The 24,173-nt window shown below is 42.0% G+C and overlaps 1 protein-coding gene across 10 annotated transcripts in view; it reads right to left on the bottom strand.

Moving 5' to 3' along the window:
- Positions 1-24,173, bottom strand: part of COL16A1 (collagen type XVI alpha 1 chain) — a 294,574-nt gene that overhangs the window by 49,758 nt on the left and 220,643 nt on the right. For all 10 annotated transcript variants that reach the window (XM_077481956.1, XM_077481958.1, XM_077481954.1 and 7 more), the window contains 11 exons: positions 22,152-22,205; positions 17,554-17,607; positions 17,399-17,452; positions 14,654-14,698; positions 14,520-14,573; positions 11,643-11,678; positions 11,174-11,236; positions 1,445-1,516; positions 1,305-1,358; positions 259-303; positions 48-92 (listed from right to left, as the gene is read on the bottom strand). In XM_077481956.1, the coding sequence (XP_077338082.1) occupies positions 48-92; positions 259-303; positions 1,305-1,358; positions 1,445-1,516; positions 11,174-11,236; positions 11,643-11,678; positions 14,520-14,573; positions 14,654-14,698; positions 17,399-17,452; positions 17,554-17,607; positions 22,152-22,205 (576 nt within the window). The remainder of the gene's footprint in view (positions 1-47; positions 93-258; positions 304-1,304; positions 1,359-1,444; positions 1,517-11,173; positions 11,237-11,642; positions 11,679-14,519; positions 14,574-14,653; positions 14,699-17,398; positions 17,453-17,553; positions 17,608-22,151; positions 22,206-24,173) is intronic.

The following is a 24,173-nucleotide window of genomic DNA, read 5'->3' on the forward strand; positions in this document are numbered from 1 at the left end:
GGGTATTTTCTAAGTTGTTATAATAAACAAATGTGAAATTGTTATACCTTTGGTCCTGGTAATCCTGGATGTCCAGTTTTTCCTTTAAATCCCTGGTTTAAAACAATATGTTATAAAAGCTCCAACAAATATTCAAAATTTAGTAATGGAGTAAATCTGTTTTTAAAGATAAGACCACTAAACATGGAATGGTAACTAAATGAGATCGGCTTGCAATATAGCTCTAGACATGCAATGTATATTATTGTTTTGACTCACTGGGATCCCTTTCAGTCCTGGAGACCCTGGTGGACCTGGATCTCCCTGCACATATAAGACATAAAAGAGATGTAAAACATAAAATACATATAACATACTGTAAATACAGTATATATAGTAATATAAAACACAAACAAAGCACAAGGGTCAATGTAAAAGACTGATTAGACCAATTTTCCTTGCTTTTTTTTTTTTATCTATTGCACAGTCAACACATATAAAATTACAGCGTGCATTTAAATTGCCAACTAATGCTAAATGATTATAGACGTTAAATACACAGTGGCATTGGGATGAAGAAAAGTGTGACTGTGTTTCAAGCACACTGAAGACCATAGGACAGGGGTGTCAAACTCAATTTAATTGTGGCCACATCAGCAGGATTTAGGCGTGTGCTACGTACAGAGTGCAGGCCTCAGGAGTGCATTTCATACAGGGTGCAGAGTTCAGGGCTGTGCCCCAATCCCCCCTCCCCCAATCTTCTTTGCATTTCTCTCTCATACCTGGCCCACCTCTAGTACCTTCCTGTGTAGGTGGCTCCAGTACCTCCCTGTATAGATGGTTCTACTACCCATGTATTCGACATTACTTCCCTGTGTAAACAGCTTTCCCTCGCCTTGCAGGGAGATCATTCTCTCTCTCAGATTCTGAAGGTCTGTCTCCGCCGTGCCCTGCCATGAGTGCATGCAGGGATCTGCTGGATTAGGGAGCCACTGAGAGCAAAGCTGTCTCTTATAAACACAGTAGACTTCTGTGTTTATAAGTGACAGCAGAGAGTGGAGGGTGAGTGCCAGAGCTGGTTGGAGCAGAGGGTGAATGCCAGAGCTGGTGGAATGGAGTTTTTCCACATTCAGGCTTAAAAACTTGATGAGAGGGCCATATGACAAGGCCTGGTGGGCCTTGTGTTTGACATATGTGCCATAGAGAATGCCATTAGTGGCCAGTCTTCTATTCTTAGGTAGCATTAATTTTTATGTCAACAGAATAGCCATGGAAATTATTTTTATTTTTTCTAATAAATATTAACAAAATTGGTTCATACATACCCGAGATCCTGGCTTGCCATCCTTTCCATCTAGTCCTTCAATTCCAGGTGGACCCTGACGAAACATACATAAGCAGTATGCAACAGATTTCTAAAAAAATATTATAATAAAATCTGTTTCTGTTGTGTTGTAATACTCACTTGCATTCCAGGAGGTCCAGGAGTACCAGGGGGACCTGAAAGTCCTGGAGAGCCACGTAGTCCTTCAGCACCCTGCAAAACAAAACCAACATACATGTGTTTAACACAACTTTTTTTTTTCACACAAATGTTAAAACCTGAATTTTTGGCTAGAAAATTACTTAAAATCCCCTAAACATTATTTATTTTCTAAAAGCAGTGGTCCTGTAAGAAAAAAAAAAAGATGGTATCTGCATTTTTTTATGTTGTATGAAATTTATGCAACTGCTTTACAAATCTATATTTTCAGTAAAAAAAATATATTAAAATAAATTTTAGTGCACACAAACACAATATAATAAATTTTTTGAACAAATTAACAGATAAGCCTGTGTCAAGTACATGGATACCAGATATGTCAAGTCTCAAATCGCGTGCTCGCAAAACATTGAAAAATTACAGAATTGAAATGCGTTACAGCTTATTAGTTTAGGGTTAACCATAAATGAGGCACCTAGAATTATTGCTATCACCTCAAGGTGTGCAGCATTACCAGGTGTGTTGTGCAGTATTCACTGTGTGCACAATTATTAGGCAAGTTGTATTTTTGAGGATAAATTTAATTATTGAACAACTACAGTGTTCTCAATCAATTCAAAATGTTAATAAACCTCAAACCTGAATATTTAAGAAAGTAAAAGTGAGGTTTTGGCTTTTCTTAGGAGAATATCTATGTGTGCACAATTATTGGGAAACTATTAGTGTGCAGAATTATTATGCAACTAAATGAAAAACTTAAATTTTGCCATGGTTTCACACTGCTTTGCTATGTTTTGGCCCATTGCTGGCGTAACCTGCTGTTTATATATTTGGCTGATGTGACCTGGAGATGACTCCATGTTGCGTGAATCCCATATCTTTATGTTTTCAATATTTCTCAGATGCTTAGATACACTTTGCTAAGTGATTGTGATACAGTTCTTTCCTTCAAAAAAACCCTGATGAAGGAGAATATATTTTATCTCCGAAACGCAGTTGGGTTCAGGCAACTGTATTTAGTCAGTTTCAGTTCTTTTTGTCTGTATATTATACATCCGTGTATTTGTATATAATTCCTATATGTATTTTCCATTGTGTATAATAAAATTTACATTTTTTTTGTAATATATGTGTTGGTAGTGCCGTTAAAGTCCCACCTGTAGGGGGGTTCTTATTGTCATTTTGATTTTGGGATGTGGCACACCCAGTTCTGAGCAGTCCATATCAGAACCTTTTTTCAAAATTCCTGCATTCTGCATCTTTAGCGCACTGTCAGACAATGAGGCAAAAACCTGCAACCTAATATAAATCAATAGGACTGCCGTTAAAACTGCAGATACACAGGCAGTGAGCCCAAACTGCAGCACACCAGTGTGAGCCCAAAGGCTTTTACACACAATACCAGCCCCCTGTAGAACTTGGTCTGATCAATACCCCTGGTATTCATTTCACACACGGCCATACCTTCCCAGCTCAGGAGGGGTGGGGGGTCCAGAGATTTGTTTCACTATGTAGTTGTCCAGGCAGAGTCCTAGAGGGAGTGGCAGGCTGCTGGTGGCAAATGGCACACTGTATCTGGTGGCAAATGGCACACTGTATCTGGTGGCAAGCTGTGGGTGGCAAGTGTCACACTATCTGGTGGCAGAAGACACACTGTATCTGGTGGCAGGCTGTGGGTGGCAAGTGGCACACTATCTGATGGCAGGCTGCTGGTGGCAAGAGGCACACTGTATCTGGTGGCAGGCTGCTGGTGACAAGTGGCACACTGTATCTGGTGGCAGGCTGCTGGTGACAAGTGGTACACTGTATCTGGTGGCAGGCTGTGGGTGGCAAGTGTCACACTATCTGGTGGCAGATGACACACTGTATCTGGTGGCAGGCTGCTGGTGACAAGTGGTACACTGTATCTGGTGGCAGGCTGTGGGTGGCAAGTGTCACACTATCTGGTGGCAGATGACACACTGTATCTGGTGGCAGGCTGTGGGTGGCAAGTGGCACACTATCTGATGGCAGGCTGCTGGTGGCAAGAGGCACATCGTATCTAGTGGCAGGCTGCTGGTGACAAGTGGCACACTGTATCTGGTGGCAGGCTGCTGGTGACAAGTTGCACATTGTATCTGGTGGCAGGCTGCTGGTGACAAGTGGCACACTGTATCTCGTGGCAGGCTGCTGGTGGCAAGTGGCACACTGTCTCTGGTGGCAGGCAACTGTGGAAAGGGATGTTCTGCATCTGATGGCAGGCTATGGGTGGCAAGTGACACACTGCATCTGGTGGCAAGTAACAAGCTGCATCTGGTGGTTCCCATTGAATCTGCATTATGTTGAGTTGAACTATTTCACTATATATTACAATGTAGTAATAGAAATAATGGAATTTGATCATCCTGACACCATATCAAGCATGGTGTCAGGATGAATTAAGTGCTAATACCAGCCATTTGCCCGACAAATCACCCACGCTGCCGATTTCCCCATCAACCCCGAGACTACATCCACCATCCTCATCTTTTTTTGGGGGGGAGGGGTTGTCCCTGAATGGCAGTTTGGAAATTGGAAATGTGGTCACCCAATGTTGCTGCTGGTGAGAGACCGCATAGCAGGTGGTATTGGTAATGTTGCTGCTGCTCAGAAGCTGGTATTACTGGTGAGAGTATATTTAATTTGTTTTAGCAAAAAATTGTTTGCTTTTTCGTTTTGTTTCCATGAAAAGGCCCATCAAAATTCTCAGCACCAGGCCCATGATACTCTTAATCTGGCCCTGCGTGCAGGTGTGGGCGAGTATCCCTAATGCAAGACCAATTTGGCTGATTGTACAGATATGTGCAACAGGGTTCATATGCCTGGAGGTGTCTGTAATATGGAACAAGATTCCTTGCTATAGTATAATGTTGGGCGTACAGTGTTAGCCAGAACTACAGAAAAAAAAAAAGATTTGGAGATAATTATTTCAGATGATTGCTATATAAGCAAACAGTTTGACCAGGCAGTGGGAAAGTGAGATCACCATCAGGAGGAAGGAGGTTCTGATTCCTCTATATAGATCATAAAGATATATTTAAAATACTAAAATTACAAAAAAATATTGATAAGACAGAACAAGTTCAGAGACGGGAAACAAAAATGAGTAAAGGTCTGGGGGATAACAACATATCAGGATAGATTTCAGGCACTTAATATGTATAGCAGTGTTAATTTTGGGAGCAAATTTCATTTTAGTCTTATGCCACGTACACACTATCAGACTATCCGGCGGACTTAGTCTGGCGGACAAACCAGTGGAAAGTCTGCCGGACTTTCGGAATGAGTGGACCTGCCCACACACGACCGGACTTTTCCGGCGGACTATGGCGGGAGTCCGCCGTACTTTTGAAATGAACAAACTTGCCCACACATGGAGGAAAGTCTGTTCATTTTAAACGCGGCTTCAGGTAGCCGGGACTAGCGCAGGAGGTCAATGTCGCCGCCTTCGGCGGCCAGATTGACACGTCGCTGGCCCCGTCACCTGGTATGGACTTGAAGGGGAAGCCCTACGCTGAAAATATGGCGTGGGGGTCCCCCCAAAGTCCATATCAGACCCGTATCCGAGCACGCAGCCCGGCCGGTCAGGAAAGGGGGCGGGTGGGGGGCTTATCGGAATCCGGGAGCCCCCTTTAATAAGGGGGCCCCCAGATACTGGCCCCCCACCCTATGTGAATGAGTATGGGGTACAATGTACTCCTATCCATTCACCTGTGAAAAAACAAAAAAAACAAACACAACACAAGGGTTTAAAATAATTTATTGCCCAGCTCCGGGGGTCTTCTTCCGTCTTGGGGGGTCTTCTCGCCGGACTCCTCCGCTATCTTCTGCTAGCTCTTTTACTAGCGGAGGAGCCTGGCTTTCTTCTTCATCGCCGCCCGGGGGTCTTCTTCCAACTTCAGGAGTCTTGTCCCCCTCTTCGGTTCTTCTTGCTGGGCCTCCGCTTCCTTTAGCTCTTTTACTAGCGGTGGCCCGGTCTTCTGTTGCCGCCGCCTCTTCTTCCGACTTCGGGGGTCTTGTCCCCTTCTTCGGTTCTTCTTGCCGGGCCTCCGCGCCTTCTTCCAGCTCTTTTACTTGAGGTGGCCCGGTCTTCTATCGCCGCTGCCGCCTTCTCTTCTTCTTGTTCTTCTTGTTTTTCTTCCCCCTTGAGATGTTGACTCGAAGCTCTCTCTGGCTGCAATGACAGGGACGCGGTGTGCAGCGACTTATATAGGGACATCGCCGGGTGATGTCCCTGTCCCTTATGATGTCACAGTCCCAGCATCCTCTGGGACTGTGACATCATAAGGGGCGGGGACATCACCTGGTGATGTCCCTATATAAGTCGCCGCACACCGCGTCCCTGTCATTGCAGCCAGAGAGAGCCTTGTAAGTCAGCATTGGGATATCACAGGCAATGCTGATGACTAGTCCTTTGCTCTTTGCCTGCCTTTTTGGGCACAGTTTCCAGTGTTTGTTTTCTCTTTAAATAATATAACTGAAAAAAGGTACAGAATGTTCTTCATCAAAGGCTCGATGAATGGATAGAGGAGAGTAAGGCACCTATGGTCAGTACCGATTTGGCCAAGAGATATCCCAGAAGAACAAAAATGATCAGCCAGTAACATGGCAAATGTCACAATGCAGAGTAATGCCCTCTACACACGGTCGGACTTTCCGATGGAAAATGTGCGATTGGGTCGTGTTGTCGGAAAATCCAATTGTATGTGGGCTCCACCTGACTTTTTCCGTCGGAATTTCTGACACACAAAGTTTGAGAGCTGGATCTAAAAATTTCCGACAACAAAATCCGTGTGTAGACAATTCTGACGGACAAAGTGCCACTTATGCTCAGAATAAATTAAGAGATGAAAGCTATTGGCTACTGGCCTCTTTATAGTCCCGTCACCTCGTTCTGAACAACTTTGTGTGTATGCAAGACAAGTTTGGGCCAAAATCCGTTGGAAAAAATCTGACGGATTTTGTCGTCGGAATGTCTGACCGTGTGTACAGGGCATAAGACAGAGCTTCACTGAGGAACAGAATGACAATTTAGCAGCTCTGGACTTTGCCAAAATGCTTAGTCTGTTGCAGAACTGTGCAATAGAGTGAGCTTCTGTGGGCTGCTCATTTTTAACAAGAGAGAATGGAAGGTGAGTATGTCCTTCCTGGAAAGGAAGAAATTAAGAGGGGGGAGTGGTCTGGACATGGCTGAGTGAGGACGCGTAGTGCACAAGCTCCGGGCACTCCAACGGTTACAGACTGACCTAAGTTATACGGCTAGAGCAAGCGGCATGCTTCTGACTAAACAACAGGACACTAAAACCTCCCGTAAGGAGGGGAAAACAAGTGAAACTCAACCTGGGTTTCAGCAGTACTTCACGGTCCCACAGAGACGTGGACCCGGGAATAAAATGGCAAATTTAAAAGAACAGGTGGAGGGGTCTCCAAAAGAGGTGAGTGTTATACCTGGAGGAAAAGAGGGACTGGAAAATACATTGGATACTCAGAAAACTGTGGTAGTAGGCGGAGAGAACTTCTCTCAACAGAGAGATTTTTCACATAATCCCTATTAAGGGAATCATGTTGTTTTTGTTTTTGTCACTTACCTTTTCTTTGTTTGAGGGGGTTATTTTTTTTAATTCACATATTCTACAAGAGGGGAAAGGTTTTCAGAAATAAGGGGATAGACCCCTCTGGAGTTAAGGGTTTTTTTTTTACACAAAGGGTGACTAAACACAGGGGGCCTTGGGGACTCCCCCCCCCTCTTTTTTTTTCTCAGTTGTATCCCCCCCAGTTCACTTTTCCTGGTATCACTGAGACAGAGGTCCACTCAAGAACTAGTGAAATTTAAGCTCATAGGATTAAAGGGTTAATATGGCCCCCCCAGCCTGGGGATATAATATAATAAAGTTAATTGAACTGGATGGAGATAGAGGTGTTCAAAAATATTGGGGTGTATAGAATATGGTATCATCTGCCTGGATAATTGCCACAGATTTTGATAAATTTTTGTTGTATGGTATGCCTGATATTTCATTAAAGTGTTGGAGCCCACCTGGAAGTGTGGCCTAGAGCAGCCATGTCTAACTAACCCCCCTAATAGGCCAGCACTCATATAACTGTAGGATCAGGAGTTGAGTGTTTAAAGTAGAGTTGCTTTAGGGACTCTCAGGGGGGCCACTATTGAGTGACTGACTTGATTGTCCATAGGTAAATAGGGAGTTAAAAAAATAAAATAAAATCTCCTCTTTGTCTTGCTCTCCCCTCTACTCCGGGATTTTTGTATCCATCCCCTTGTACACACCCCTGACCCAGTGGCCGGGTGTAGGAAGATGGACACCCTCTCTATAATGTCCCTTAATGTAAGGGATTAAATGTACCTGAAAAGCGACATATATTGCTACAAGATTTAAAGAGATTATGGATAGAAATTGCATTTATCCAAGAAAAACATTTTAGAGAAAATAGCATGCCTCTGCTTAGAAATAGAAACTGTCCATTGGTGTACCATGTATGACACTAAAGCTAGGGGAGTACAGTTGCAAAAAAAAAAGTATGTGAACCCTTTTGGAATGATATGGATTTCTGAACAAATTGGTCATAAAATGTGATCTGATCTTCATCTAAGTCACAACAATAGACAATCACAGTCTGCTTAAACTAATAACACACAAAGAATTAAATGCTACCATGTTTTATTGAACACACCATGTAAAAATTCACAGTGCAGGTGGAAAAAGTATGTGAACCCCAAGAGCTAATTAGAGTGAGGTGTCCAATCAATGAGATGAGATTGGAGGTGTTGGTTACAGCTGCCCTGCCCTATAAAAAAAACACACACCAGTTCTGGGTTTGCTTTTCACAAGAAGCATTGCCTGATGTGAATGATGCCTCTCACAAAAGAGCTCTCAGAAGACCTACGATTAAGAATTGTTGACTTGCATAAAGCTGGAAAGGGTTATAAAAGTATCTCCAAAAGCCTTGCTGTTCATCAGTCCATGGCAAGACAAATTGTCTATAAATGGAGAAAGTTCACCATTGCTGCTACTCTCCCTAGTAATGGGCATCAGGTAAAGATGACTGCAGGAGCACAGCGCAGACTGCTCAATGTGGTGAAGAAGAATCATACAGTGTCAGTTAAAGTCTTACAAAAGTCTCTGGCATATGCTAACATCCCTGTTAGTGAATCTATGATACATAAAACACTAAACAAGAATGGATTTCATGGGAGGATACCACAGAGGAAGCCACTGCTGTCCAAAAAAACATTGCTGCACATTTATAGTTTGCATTAGAGCACCTGGATGTTCCACAGCAGTACTGACAAAATATCCTTTGGATAGATAAAACCAAAGTTTATTTGTTTGGAAGAAACACACAACACTATGTGTGGAGAAAAAGAGGCACAGCAACATCAAAACCTCATCCCAACTTTGAAGTATGGCGGTGGGGGCATCATGGTTTGGGGCTGCTTTACTGCGTCAGGGCCTGGACGCGTTGCTATCATCGAAGGAAAAATTAATTCCCAAGTTTATCAAGACATTTTTCAGGAGAATTTAAGGCCATCTGTCCACCAGTTGAAGCTCAACAGAAGATGGATGTTGCAACAGGACAACGACCCAAAGCACAGAAGTAAATCAACAACAGAATGGCCTAAACAGAAGAAAATAGGCCTTCTGGAGTGGCCCAGTCAGAGTCCTGACCTCAACCCGATGAAGATGCTGTGGCATTACCTCAAGAAAGCGATTCACACCAGACATCCCAATAATATTGCTGAACTAGAACAGTTCTGTAAAGAGGAATGGTCAAGAATTACTCCTGATAGTTTACTCCGATCTGCAACTACAGGAAATGTTTGGTTGAAGTTATTGCTGCCAAAGGAGGTTCAACCAGTTATTAAATGAATGCTTATATGATGTGTTCAATAAAAACATGGTAACATTTAATTCTTTGTGTGTTATTAGTTTAAGCAGACTGTGATTGTCTATTGTTGTGACTTAGATGAAGATCAGATTACATTTTATGACCAATTTGTGCAGAAATCCATATCATTCCAAAAGGTTTCACATACTTTTTTTGCAACTGTATCTATTATGATTTCAAATAAAGTATTGTGGACTTGTACAGACTCCTGGGTAGATATAAAAGGAAGGTATTTATTTATTAAAGGAACAATTGGAGGGACTAGGGTAACTTTGGCTTCCCATTATGCCCCCTAATATGCAGCAGGATCTCTTTCTAAAAAGTACACTAGATAAACTCATGGAGTTCACAGAAGGACAGTTGATTATGGGCGGGGATCTTAACGTTCCTTTGATACCCAAGGAAGATACCTCACTGGGTGTATCATCAGTTTCACAGAGTATAAGAGGATCTCCCAAGCAATTTCAGGAGCGAGAATAGTGGATATATATGGCGTCTTTTCCATCCAGGGGAAAAAGACTATACTTTATTTTCCAAACAACATAAAGTATATTCTTGCATTGATTTCTTTTTTATTCTGCACAAACAATTACACTTAGTTGTGGAGGTCTCTATTGGGTAAATCACTTGGTCGAACCAAAATATAACCTTATGGACAGCTGTCGCTTAGGGCCTATGATGTGGAAACTCAATGAAAGCTTCCTACAGGACCACACGATGCAAGGATTAAGAAGGAAAGGGAAGCAAAATTATCAATGATGTTGTCAAACATTTATCGATTAGACCCCTTAAACATGAGGCGGTTTTCAGGCGCTACAGTGCTAAAAATAGCGCCTGAAAAAACTGTCCCCTTTCACTCCAGTGTGAAAGCCGGAGGGCTTTCACACTGGAGTGGTGCACTAGCTGAAAAAAGTCCTGCTAGCCACATCTTTTGATCGGTGAAGGAGCAGTGTATTCACCGCTCCTAAACCGCTCCTACCCATTGGAATCAATGGGGCAGCGCTGCTATACCGCCGGCAAAGCGTCACTGCAGGGACGGTTTGCGGGCGGTTTTAACCCTTTTTCGGGCACTAGCAGGGATTAAAACCGCCCTGCTAGCGGCCGCATACCGCCGCTAAAACGACGGTAAAGCACCACTAAAAATAGCGGCGCTTTACCGCCGACGCCCGCACCACCCCAGTGTGAAAGGGGCCTTAGAGGCACGTCATACACATAAACAAAAACGAGAAATTTAAATGAAAACATGGTCACTATGGAATATTTTTATTTCATCAGAGGAAGAAAGAAAACCTATTGATGTGACCTCCATGAGATGAGGGAAGTGGAAGCGGATCCCTCAGTATAATTTAAATCGGGAGGCAGGGGAGCCTTGGGGGGGGGGGGGAGAGAGGTAGAATTTGTTTTTTGTTCTTTGGGGGGGGGGGATAGAAAAGGAAAGGAGGGGAATAGTCCGATATTGGCTGTTATGCTGGGACTATTGTGGGGGGGTAGCTAATGCGTCGGGTCTTGAAGTATCAGCAATTTGAAACGTGGAATTGAGATATTTTTATATATTTTCCCAGATTTAACATTATTGTTATGTAATATTGAACCTGATGATATGCTGTTGGTTGCTTGTATATTGGTGTTGTATGTCAACTATGGAAGAGGCTGTTAATTTTCCTTTGTTAAAAAAAAAGAAATTAAGAGTAGAGGTTGCTTTATCATACAAGGGCAAATCACAGGTTACATTCAAGCTAAATATTTGTCAGTGTTTGAAAGATAAGATTAATGAAAAATTAAAACTACTTTTTCTGCTGGAGGCCCAGGTGGTCCTGTTGGTCCTGGCTTTCCTGCGAATCCGGGGGATCCCTGAAAAAAGAATATTTTTAAAATTAACATACCTACAAACTTACTAAGGTAGGACCCTACTTAAAATGTTTGTAAAATTAGTGACTACATGACTATATTTGATTGTATGATTATGCAAATATCTGAGCCTTACATGGAAAACAGCTTCATATCCTGGAAACAAGATATCTTACTAAACTTTAAGCAACTAAATAATATGAATAAAAGATACTAGTCCTCATATTTTATATGTAGATTAAGTATAATTTATGCAGCATTTTACAGCATATAAGCACATTATGGGGCAAATTTAATGAGCAATGCACAGAATAAAAATATGCCTCAAAGCAACAAAATTTTAACTTTTATCAGTATGGGGTACGCACAAAAATGATTATCGTTAATCAATTTTCCTACATGTACTTACTGGGGGTCCAGGAAATCCAGGTGGTCCAGGAAATCCCTATATGATAAAACAAAATAAATATAAATGCGACTTAAAATTAAAATAAAATGCACAAATGCGGCTGCTAGCCTGATCATATTTGAAATAGTAGTTGAAAATCTTTTTACTTTCTGCAGATGTTGTTTCTTTGTATTAGAAAAGTGTGTATGAGCCACTACTGATATTTTAAATATATCTTACATTCCCAAATGCGTATAAAACATGTTACTTTTGTATTTACTGTACGTGTGTTGAAAAGTGCAGATTTTGCACTGGGTTATCAACCATTTTTTTTTTTTTTCCAGTGAAATTACAAAACATTTGCTGTATCCCTGGAATGTCTCTTAAGATTAAAATGTATGCAAACCCAATTTTTTTTTTCAGTATGTTTGACAACATCTCACTGTATATAATATACAGTATATAATATTTTTGTAAATATGTTGCAAAGTTTCTTACCTGGAGATTTTGCCAGTAACATTTCCTATTCCTCATGTTTACTAAATGTATTGTTCTTTAATATAATAATAGGGTAGGGTATGGTTGAATAAGAAAAGCTGAACTTCAAGTATGAATTTCTTTGCATAGATACATTGGTCTAGCTTAGACCAATATAAGTATGCATATGCCATACCTGTAGTAATGTAATGGAAGCAGAGAATCTCTGTAATAGTCACTGCTACCTAGATAGCAAGGATAACGTGCAACAAACTTGTGTCAGTGTTGAATTGTAAGTCTTGCTAGCACTGCCAATCTGTACACTTGCAGAGCACTTGAAGCACAACTTCTAGTTTACACTTTTCCAATTTGTAGCAAATTTGTGTGGCAAGTCTCTAACAAGAGCAAATTTGCAGTTACCGCAAGAGCTCTGCAAGTCACAGTGACCCCTGTGGTGGGATGACTATTGCACAACATAACTGAACCAGGACTTGTAGCAGACTTGGAGAATGTTTGCAAAAAAAGTTGACCTGGAGCAATGCAATGCGGACTTGCTACAATTGTGCAACAAACTTGTAAGGCCTGGTCTAGCAATAGCTTACTAAGTAATTTTCAAACTTGCAGTTTAATTGCCTCCTATCTGGGTATTACAGTGATCGCTGCTGTCGTCTGAATCCTATGCCGAGTGGCTATCCTGCTTTATAGTAACCACAGGGGGTTGCTCCTTCAACACAGGTGGTATTCCTCTGCCTTGTATTTTTCTCAATTACTGCATTTCTTTGGATGAGGTGGAGAATGTGACACTGCAGTCTCATTTCTCCACCTCGACCAAGCTGGACCAATATACCTATACAATAAAACCAGTGGCATCGCTAGAGGGTGGCTTTTGGGGCTATAGCCCCGAATCTGGAGCCCATAGCCCTGAGTCTCTGCAGGGGTCCCCAAGGGGAGAGGAGGCTCTCTGGGGACCCTGATTTAAGTGGGGGGCTCTTTGGAGACCCTGATGCAAGTGGGGAACTCTTTGGAGACCCTGATGACAGTGGGGGGCTCTCTGGGGACTCTAATGCAAGGAGAAGGCTCTCTGGGGACCCTGATTTAAGGGGAGGCTCTCTGGTGACCCTGATTTAAGGGGAGGGTTCTCTGGGGACCCTAATGTAAGGGGGTCTCTCTGGGAACCCTGATGTAAGTGGGGGGGCTCTCTGGGAACCCTGATGTAAGTGGGGGTCTCTCTGGGGACCCTGATGCAAGGGGGAGGCTTTCTGGTGACCCTGATGTAAGGGGGGTTCTCTGGGGACCCTGATGTAAGGGAGGTTCTCTGGGGACCCTGATGTAAGGGGGATTCTCTGGGGACCCCGATGTAAGCGGAGGGCTCTCTGGGGACATATATACACACAAACACACACACAGGTATATTGCTACATATACATGTGTATGCCCGCCCAAGTGTATGACTTTCTATACTACACTGCTATGGGCTCTAGCCCCAGATCTTTTGTAGACCGAGCAACGCCCCTGAATAAAACCCATATCTGGAATTCGGCTTTAAGATTGACGAGCAGAAAAAAAACTGCAGCATAAATCTCAAAAATCTTTCAGGTAACTGTAAGTTCATATCATTAAACTGTATACTGAATTTCTAAAAAAAAAGAGTTCAGAGAGGCAAATGTCTACACCAGTCAGTGGCGGCCTATCCATAGAGGGCTCCCCTATCCATATCTACATATCAGAGTGCCAGACCATGGATTCCAATTTGGGGTGGGTGTTTTTTTTTTGAAGCACCTGATTAGAGCCGGAGGCTTTAAAAGGCTTAAAAAAAGGCTGACATGGGAGTGTAGAGCATTGTGCTCCGAGCCCACCCATTTGTGTGACGATAGCAAATACATTTTCGCTATTTTTACACTAAAGTTCCTCACCGACAATCAGGAGGCAGGTCATGAAAGCTGTTTCCTGACTGGCCAAAGCGTCAGGTGATCCTATTGGATGCCTAGCGCTTTGGCGAAACAGGAGACACATGGCGGAGGAAGCTTGAGGAGCGAAAACACCGGAGCCACTGCTGCCCGCACTCTAGGAAATGAGGAGACAACACTACAGCCCCGTCACACTAGAGAGTAAGTCCCAGACTGCACGGGGGGTGCTGTCTGTGCTGCACTGCCCAGCAGGGAGGGTGCTGTATCAGTGCTGTGTTGCCAGGGAAGGTTGTTGTTTGTGAAGAAACCACCAGCCACCACTGACACCAGCAGTAAAATCTAAGGTCATACCAAGCTTTTAAATTTTGCAAAAAGCAGCAGTTTTACATGAATTAGGTGAATTAGGTATGTATGATAAGCTTTAGGGTTAAAAACACACAATATTCCCAAACTAAGGGCATGATTAGGGCACTCCATTAAACAACAATAAAACTGTTCATTGTTGGTGACTCACCTGATCACCTTTTTCTCCAAACTTTCCTGACAGTCCTCTCTCTCCTCTTGGACCCTAAGTTAGTGAAAGCAAGTGATAATATCAAGAGACACTTAATTACAAGTCAACTCAATAAAATGTTGCTGAGCACTTACCGCAGGGCCGGCAGGTCCAGGGACTCCAGGAATACCAGGAGGACCCTTATACAGTAAGATAAACAGAATGTTAAGCCTTTATCAACTACAGCATTTATTTTATCTACCCTGCAGATAACTGTACTGGATTTTTATAGTATTTGTCATACCATCCTGCAAAAAATAACTCACAACATGTTCAATTCATTAAAGCGGAGTTCCACTCATTTTTTAAATGTCAAATCATTGTCATGCCCATCCAGAATGCTATTATAAATGGCAATATTTTTTTATTTCTTTTACTTGTAAATACCTTATTTCCAATTATTTTCTGCACCACTTCTGGCTGCGGCCGCCTAGGCAATTTCGTCACTAGACGATTCGCATGGACTCCTGGGATATCAGTGTCATTCATCCCAGGAGTCCATGCGAATCGCCTAATGCGGAAATCTTGTGTTATTTCCAAACTGGAAACCTCTGACAGGTTGCTATAGCAATGGGACAGGAGCAGGGGCAGACTGACCCAGGACCAGTGGGGACCCTGTGAGAGGCTCCAGTCCTGGGGATAAAGACAGTGCCAGATCAAGTGCCGAACGTCCAACACTGAGCTCCACTCCGTGAGGATTCCTGTCAGCTGTGCCTCTGTTGTCAATTCTGTGTTCTTTCTGCCTTCAATTAGCACCTCTCTCCCCGTCTCCGGCTTTCACACCTTGCGTGCATTGGTAACTGATTCCTGCCAGTCTAATAATAGAACACAAGGAGGTTCTGGTCTAAATGGAGATCTGAAAGAGGGCAGGAGGTCTCTATGATCTCTGGAGGTCTCTAAGGGGGGCATGGTATAAGGGAACTGTGAGCTAATGGGGGTCTCTAAGGGGAGGGGGTGCTGATGGCTGATCTAATGGTTGGTGACCAGCTATTAGATCAACAGCACCCCCACTTACCACCAATAGATCAGAGTCTCTTTATATCAGCGCCAGTGGTGGGGCGGAGCTGGGAGAGTAAAGGCAGCAGCAGTTGCTAGGTGACAGTGGCCTAGTTACTGATGACAACCCAAGCTTTGCCACACTTTTGCCTCTTGAAAGGGCAGAACAATGTGATCCCTGCCACCTGTAACCATAATTATTAGTCATGAGTCAACTGAGCCAAGACTAGGGGATTAACTCCATGAGCAGGAATACCGAACCAACAGCTGGTGGTTCATTTTCAGCCCTTGCTGACCAACCCGCCCCCTGGTGAGGTCCACAATGCCACCTGCCAGCTTTGAGGAGAAGATCAGACAAGAGCCCGGCACAGGGGAGGAGAGCCCAGCTGACCCAGGCACCAGAGAGGAGATAAGAGACTGGGAGTCATGTATTATATAGGAATAGAGGTCTGGTGTTATTTAGGAGTGAGGGTATAGGGGGTCTGGTGTTATCTAGGAGTCGGGCATAGGGGGTCTGGTGTTATCTAGGGCTGGGGGGAGGTCTGCTGCTACATAGGAATAGGGAGGTTTATGGGGTCTGGTTTTGTCCAGGGGTGGGGGATACCAGGAGTTGGGTGTTATCTAAGAATGGAGGTTTAGAAGGGCTGGTGTTATCTAAGAGGGGGGGTCCCCAAACAATGTCAGTTAGTGTCTAACTGTCACAGATCCCCACCATTACCAGTAAGAAAAACAATACCCCATAGTTTGTAAATGCTATAGCTTTTGAGCAGAGAAATCAATAAAACGAGTCAATATACGCTTACTGGGATTTTTTTTTTACCAAAAACATGTAGCAGAATACATATTGGCCTAAATTTATGAAGAAATTGTATTCTTCTCAATTTTTTTATTGGATATATTTTATAGCAAAATTTTCAAAATTGTCAGTGTTTTTTGTTTATAGAAACACAGAGGTGATCAAATACCACCAAAAGAAAGCTCTATTTGTCTGAAAAAAAGGACATCAATTTTATTTGTGTACAGTGTTACATGACCGCACAATTGTAAGTTAAAGTAACACAGTGCTGGCCTGGTCATGAAGTGGGGGGGGGGGGGGAGGCTAAATCTTCCAGAAGTCATGTGGTTAAATATGTATGTTTGAACATAGTGTAGAGCAATTCTGGAACGCATGTAATGTAGGCAGTGAAATATATACAGTAGGTGGGGCTTTGTGCGGTTGTGGCTTGAGTGTAGGCAGGGACACCGGGGGCCCCATGATCTCCTATTGCCCGGGGGCCCCATGAGTTGTCAGTTCGCCCCTGGGCTGGAGTGTCTGCTGATTCTGCCATTGCTATTCAGGAAAAAAAAGCACTGCACAGTGACATTACTGCCCAGGTTCAGATCAGTAGATGCATGCTGGGAAGCCAGCTGCACCAAATCATAGAAATTAATACAAGAGGGCTTCAGATACTCACAGCAGAGCTAGACCCTGCACGCTTCTGAGAACAGGTTCGTTTTGCACAAATTAAACATGAAATAAAAGGAACAATTTATTAACATTATCTAACGGTTGCAGTTGAAGTGGACACAACTACAGCAGAGTATTTAGAAATAAAAAAGGAATTGGGGAACTGGAACTCCGCTTTAAGCAATAATGCATATGTTATTTGCCATAATAACTGTTATTTTCAACCATGCTGAACATAACAGCCAATATGGAAAATAACACATACTGTATGTTTGAGCTTAGTGAAATGTGGGAACTACAAGGGTAATAAACCTTATATTTTCAGTTAGGCATTCCGCTTGCAAGTTTTTAAGAGCAGAACTTTACATGAATCTATAAAGTTTTTGTCTTAACTCACCGACTCTCCTTTTTCACCAGCTGGTCCACTGTACCCTCGTTCACCTTTAGAACCCTGAATAATAATACATACATTCAGTAATCAAGTACATCATTGAACATGTTCTCATATATGTATACATCTCTTCTATAAATTCATTTAGTACAATTACTCACAGGGAGTCCTGGGGGACCAAGAGCTCCAGGATATCCAGGCAGACCAGGAGGCCCCTAAAGCACAATGACAAAATATAAGCATACATTACTTAAATAGGTCTAAATATTTAACAATTGTGTTAGCCAATCATCACTTTTGGAAAGAGTTATGGAAGATAGATTTTTTTTCCCACTTAGACTGATGTAATGGATGCAAATTATTCTTCAAAGATAATGAAGTGGTTGGAAAAAAAAAAAAAAACACCACCCTCAATAGTCCATATGATGCGTATTTAGAAAGAGTTTTTAGAGCGGTAAAGAAGATCTCTATGAGCTCCATATGAGAGAACTTAGAAGAGTTTACAAACATATTGTATAAAGGGCTCACATGCAGTTAAAACCGTTGATATCTAACTGAACTGAAACCGAAATGCCTGTTATGCATAGACATCCTTTAACAATGCCTGAAATCTCAATTTGTCTGACAACTGTCATACCTGCATTAGCTGCTGTGCTTGACAAACCATTTACAGTCTATTGTGCTTGACAATCAGCGTGAACACATTATTCAATAAGCTTAAGTATAGCTGAAAACTGTGATAGAGAATTTCCCTGCATGGCTCCTCATACTTTATATTCTCTATCTCTGACAACTTCCATGCTAAGTGATATTTATCTAATGCCACCATCATTATTTTTCATAAGAAGTTGTATTACAATAAGACTAGGCTGTAAACAAATTCATTTTATTTTACAGTGAAGTAGCAGGTCATGGATAATCTATTCAAATAAAGCAAACTCTGTCCAGTGAAATGTAATCCACCTCGGTCATTAGGTCATCAATGACAGAATTATATACCAGTAAAATCATTTAGTAAACATCGAAAATGTTAGTTGCTTTCCTTTAGGCTACTCATGGAATGGAATGGGTTCTAGTAAATATTTTCTGGCTTATTTCCACTATAATCTGAATTAATGATGCTACTAAAGCATTACTTTGCAAGTAAAATATAAAAAGGCTATAAAATGAAGAATTTTAATATTTGCACTATATTGAAGTAGTGCTCAAGTAAGGGATTTTCAGACACTGCATCCCCTGCAGAAATGCAAACAATAAAAGTGTTTTACTACTTTAATTATGTTTAGGGATTTGGAGAAGTTACTCCACATAAACATAATCATGAGTGATAGGACCTGCACAGGATGAATGAGTTATACACAATCAATGCATATAAGAAACTCATACAATTGCCCCTACTCATGTTAAACTTATTACTCGGCTATTCATACATACACTTTTAAAATGTAAAGATTTTAAAGTTTTGAATAATGTGGGAAAAAGGTGAATCTGCTGTTGGTATGTTCATTGATGATATTTTTTCCCAGGGCATTTCTATGAGCTGAACTTTTTCCTATTTGGAGGGCAATAGAGTGTGCTGAACTTTCTATTTCCCCTCTTTGGAGTGCATTCTCTATACACTTTCTTGGCCAATCCACTAAGTCTAGCGACAGATTCACTGGCTGATACTTTTTATAGCTACGATATATATACAGGAAATTCAGCTCAGAACAATGTCCTGGATAATAGTGAAACAAAAAGTAAGGAAAAATCTTGTCAATGGGACACAGGTGGCATTACACACTGTCACTGACATAAATTCAAATCCTCACCCATTCAGGCTGGGTTCACACCTCCGGCAGATACGGCTTGCAGCAGGGTTCTGGTGCGTCCCTGTTCTCCGTTTCAGGGACGAATCAGGGACAATTTTTTGCCTGAATTCGGCTCTGAAATGGAGCCAAAAACAGTACTTGTGTGCAAGCTGCTCCGCAGCCACAACAGAGATGTGTGGATCAGCTCCATAGAGAGCCGGTCACAATCTCCTGTCATGCAAATAGGATGCAAAGAAACCCACAACCAATTCGCATAGGTGTGATCCTAGCCTAAATTCTAAATTACAAAAACAGTTCTCAAGTTTAATCTCCTTTCTTTAATGTTTAAAATGCACCTTAAGGGAGAGATTTTGAAGACAAAGCAAAGATAAGCCATACGTTTTTGTCTAGTATTCACTGCTATGTGACAATGCTCACCAGTTGGGAGCACAGATCAGTGCTCAGCATGTTTGTCATCATGAGAACTCTTAAATGCCCACTAATGCCATGTACACACGATCAGACTATCCGGCGGACTTAGTCGGACAGATAAACCGCCGGAAAGTCCGCCAAATTTCCGAACGAGCGGACCTGCCCACACACGGGACTATGGCGGGAGTACTTTTGAAATGAACGGACTTGCCCACACACGGAGGAAAGTCTGTTCATTTGGAACGTGGCTCCAGGTAGCCAGGACTAGCGAAGGAAGTCAATGTCGCCGCCGCCGCTGGCCCCGTCACCTGGTATGAACTTAAAGGGGAAGCCCTACGCCGAAAAAACAGCGTTGGGTCCCCCGCAAAGTCCATATCAAACCCTTATCCGAACACGCAGCCCAGCCAGTTAGGAAAGGGGGCGGGGACGAGCGAGCGCCCCCCTTCTGAGCCATACCAGGCCGCGTGCCCTCAACATGGGGGGTGCTTTGGAGAAGGGGGGCCGCATGCCCCCCCACCCCAAAGCACCTTGTCCCCATGTTGATGAGGACAAGGGCCTCTTCCAGACAACCCTGGCCCTTAGTTGTCGGGGTCTGTGGGCAGGGGGCTTATCGGAATCTGGGAGACCCCTTTAATAAGGGGGCCCCCGGATACCGGCCACCCACCCTATGTGAATGAGTATGGGGTACAATGTCCGCTGGATAGTTTGAACGTGTGTACGCGGCATAAGTCACATCTACAGTGAAGCACATTAAAGCCTCATATCAGGACACAAATACACCAGTGATAGACTTCAAGGGCACACACAATTACTAGTTTTAACAAAGAAATACAGGAAAATTTGTAGAGTTAAACACCATGCTATTGAATAAAAGCAGACTTTACCTCTCTTTTTAAGTTCCTAGTTTCTATCAAAACTATGAAAGTCGCCACATGCTGTATACAACCAAGCATGGGTTGTAAGTGAATATACAAAATAAATAGCGCAACTAATAATAAAAGTCCATTACACATGGTGTATAAACCATAATATAATCACATCACCACAATGACACACGTCCAACTCTCCAAAAGTGCCGTGCATGCTTCTATCAAACTAGTGAACTGAATACTCACCTCAATGTTTGACCTCCTAAGAAAGGTCAAATAAAGCTTAATATCTTGTCCAGGGCAATAGCTGGAATTAGATCACTAAATCGTCTTACTTTTATCACCCCCTAAAGGTCCTCCACAGGCTTCAGGAACTACTTGCTCTCTTATACTTGACAATAGCTCTCATCAAAAGGCATATATAGAATACAAAAGAAGACCCATAGTCCTCTCTACATATAAAACTATTTATTCTAGCTCAGTAGATTTAAATCACTGACAAAGTAAAAATTCAGCAATGCATGCACTAGTATACATCCATGTGTTCCCCAGTTCACCACTTTCAAAGTTGGCCACAGGATTACGTCACAGGCTTAGCTTTATGAGCTCAGTCCTGTGATTGGATTTCTGAAAGTAGGTCCTACTGAGGAAGTCCAATCACAGGAAATAATGCGTATAGAGCAGGGGTCTCAAACTGGTGGCCCTCCAGCTGTTGCAGAACTTCAAGTCCCATCATGCCTCTGCCTGAGGGAGTCATGCTTGTAACTGTCCACCTTGTAATGCCTCATGGGAGTTGTAGTTTTTCAACAGCTGGAGGGCCACCACTTTGAGACCTCTGGTATAGAGGGTGCAGACGAGAGTGTGAGGTCATCCTGTGGCCATCTTTGAGCGTTGTGTGTGGTGAGCTGGGAAACACAGGGATGTATACTAGTACATACATTGCTGAATTTTACATTTGTAAGTGCTTTAAATGTACTAAGCTAGAATAAATTGTTTTATATGTGGAGAGCACTATGGGTCTTCTTTTGTATTCTATGCCTTTTGATGAGTGGTATTGTTGGGTATAAGAGAGCGAGTCCTGAAGCTAGTGGAGGACATTGAAGGGGTGATATAAGTGAGCTGATTTGGTGATCTAATTCCACTTATTGCCCTGGGAATGATCTTAAAGTGGATGTAAGCCTGAAAAACATTCTGTTAATGAAAACTTCTACCTGGTACAGTAGAGGATGTCATATCATCTGTGCCCAGTCTTGCCACCAAGAGTTAATACAGCTCTGAGCAATCCTCCTGTCTTTTTTTAGTAAGATAAAAAAATGACACACACATAAGTTTGTATCACCACATCCCCCACTGCTGTGACTGACATCTCATTTATATACTCACGAGTGTCACTGTGGTGATGTGATTATATTATGATTTATGGACTGTGTATAATGGACTTTTTTTTATTAGTTGAGGTACGCTATTTATTTTGTATATTAGCTATTGAAGGTGTGTTGTGGAATCACCTGCACATTGTTTGAGCAAGCAACTATTATTTTTATTTCTTTTTTAATATTTGTGTTTGTTATTTGAGATTGCGCTGATTGTATTTACACTTATCATGGGTTGGAAGTGCCTGCTCTTTGAAATCATAGACAGAAAGGGAGGAGCCTTTAATTGTCTTACCAGTTCTCCTTTTTCTCCATGTGGTCCAGGTGGTCCTCGTTCTCCCTGCATGCCCTTTTAGTATAAAAAAAAATAGTTAGATTGGGTCATTACATGACACTGGGAGCAAACACCAGACACCACTTCTGCTCTGGGGCCATTTCCCAGTGTTTTGGAGCTGAAGCAATACTTACCCTATTTGTAATATAGAAAGATGGATATTTTTTACCATTAAACCAATACCTTCTTTGAATACAAGCATTAACATCAGGCCGTAGATCTAATATGCCAAGTTTACATTTTTAAATGTTAATGCATTGTGTAGACTGTTTCTTTAGATGGTAGTTGATTCTGTCATTGATCCAGAATCCCGCTGATTATTTGTAGAAGCCAAATATTACAACAGAATCTAAGCTAACTGTGGGTTATAGAGGTAAGACATTAGACATAACCCAGGAGGCAATGCGACAGTTACACAAATGAATTAAATACAACAAAAGTAGTTGCGAATGCCACCTGTTATAGTGACAGGTGGAAAGAGGGATGTGTATCAGGCTGCAGCTACTTTTGCTCAGTTACAACATTTTTTTTGTGTCTGGTGATTAGTACATAACATATGAATACATATTAATGTAAGAATTTTCTTGGGTTACTAACAACAGATTTGTTTCTTGATCATATTCTACTACATGTATTGGAACTGAACATGTGCTAATATTAGCACATGATAGCAATATTAGCAAACCTTTGGAAAACTCTTTTTCATTTTCATTATATCAATTTTACAATTTTAGGAACGTTAGTAGCCACAGCCATTAGCAAAACAAGTTTGCTCGACACAGACCCCCAACAGTGCAGAAAAAGTAACACCAAAGCGGGCAGGGTAGATGGGACCCGCTCACCAAAACATATACAAAACACAGCTAGGGTAGACTGGAGAGTAAGTAGAATGTGTGACTTGACAACAAGGGGCTCACATGGAAAACATAAGGACAGAATGGTTCACTTAGATTATGGGAGGGATACACACATGAAACAGTGATGGAAGTTCATGTAACAGCTCTGATATGGAATGAAGCAAATTTCTAGTAATAATAGTTCTGAGAAAGTTGGGCACCAAGACAATGGTAGGTTATAAAATTACCAAAATACTATAGTTTCCTTAGAGTTTCTACAGATCTGACATATTCCTGATCTCCTGTGTAATTCTGGATTGTGACAGTATACTGTATATCAGATTTATTATTTTCTTTACACTTTAACACTATGGCCCAAAGAAATAATAAAGTTAGCTTAATGGTCTAACATGAGCACTTTTTAATCATAGCTATGGGATTCTGAGCTATGGATAGTCTTGGTATTGTCTTTGTGCAGAATCTAATAATCTATGCATTTCTGTAACTTTCTTTCTCTTATTAAGTGCTGGTTCACATTGGGTCGATTTCTGATGTGACTTGAGTCACGCAGAATCAAATTACAAGGGAAATGACTTTATTTTCTATGTCGTCTGTTCATATCAATGTGACTCTCTATGGTGCAATTTTGCAAAAGATGCCTGTGCTACTTTGGTGCAATTTCCATGTGATTTGGCTCTATAGAATATGCTAACCACATCCAAAGTTGCAGTACATTATTTCACTTAAAATTGCATCAAAATCGCATCATAGTAATGCATCACACTAAAGCAGAACTAAAGGCAAAACTTTTTTTTTCATCTTGGATAGAGCAAGGGAAGATTATAACCCTGTCTGTTTTATTTTATTTGTATTCATTAATGTCCCATTGGGGAGATTTCCCTTCACTTCCTAGCCCATGGCCAAAACAAGAAGTGGGAGAAATCTGGCGAAGGTGAGGCAATCCTTGTTTACCATCAGGGTCACTAGAACTAGTGCCCTCATTGGATGATTTCCCCTCTAAAGTATTACTGTTCTGAGGACAACCCAGCATTTTGGGATTTTCTTTCACTTTCGATGATAATGGTAAACAGGACAAATAGAGATGGTGAATCTCCTTAATGTTGGCACAGGCAGTAATGAAAAGTGA

The sequence above is a fragment of the Lithobates pipiens genome, unplaced genomic scaffold (assembly GCF_037356315.1).
Source record: "Lithobates pipiens isolate NorthernLeopardFrog02 unplaced genomic scaffold, aLitPip1_a1.2 Scaffold_16, whole genome shotgun sequence".
Classification (NCBI taxonomy): domain Eukaryota; kingdom Metazoa; phylum Chordata; class Amphibia; order Anura; family Ranidae; genus Lithobates; species Lithobates pipiens.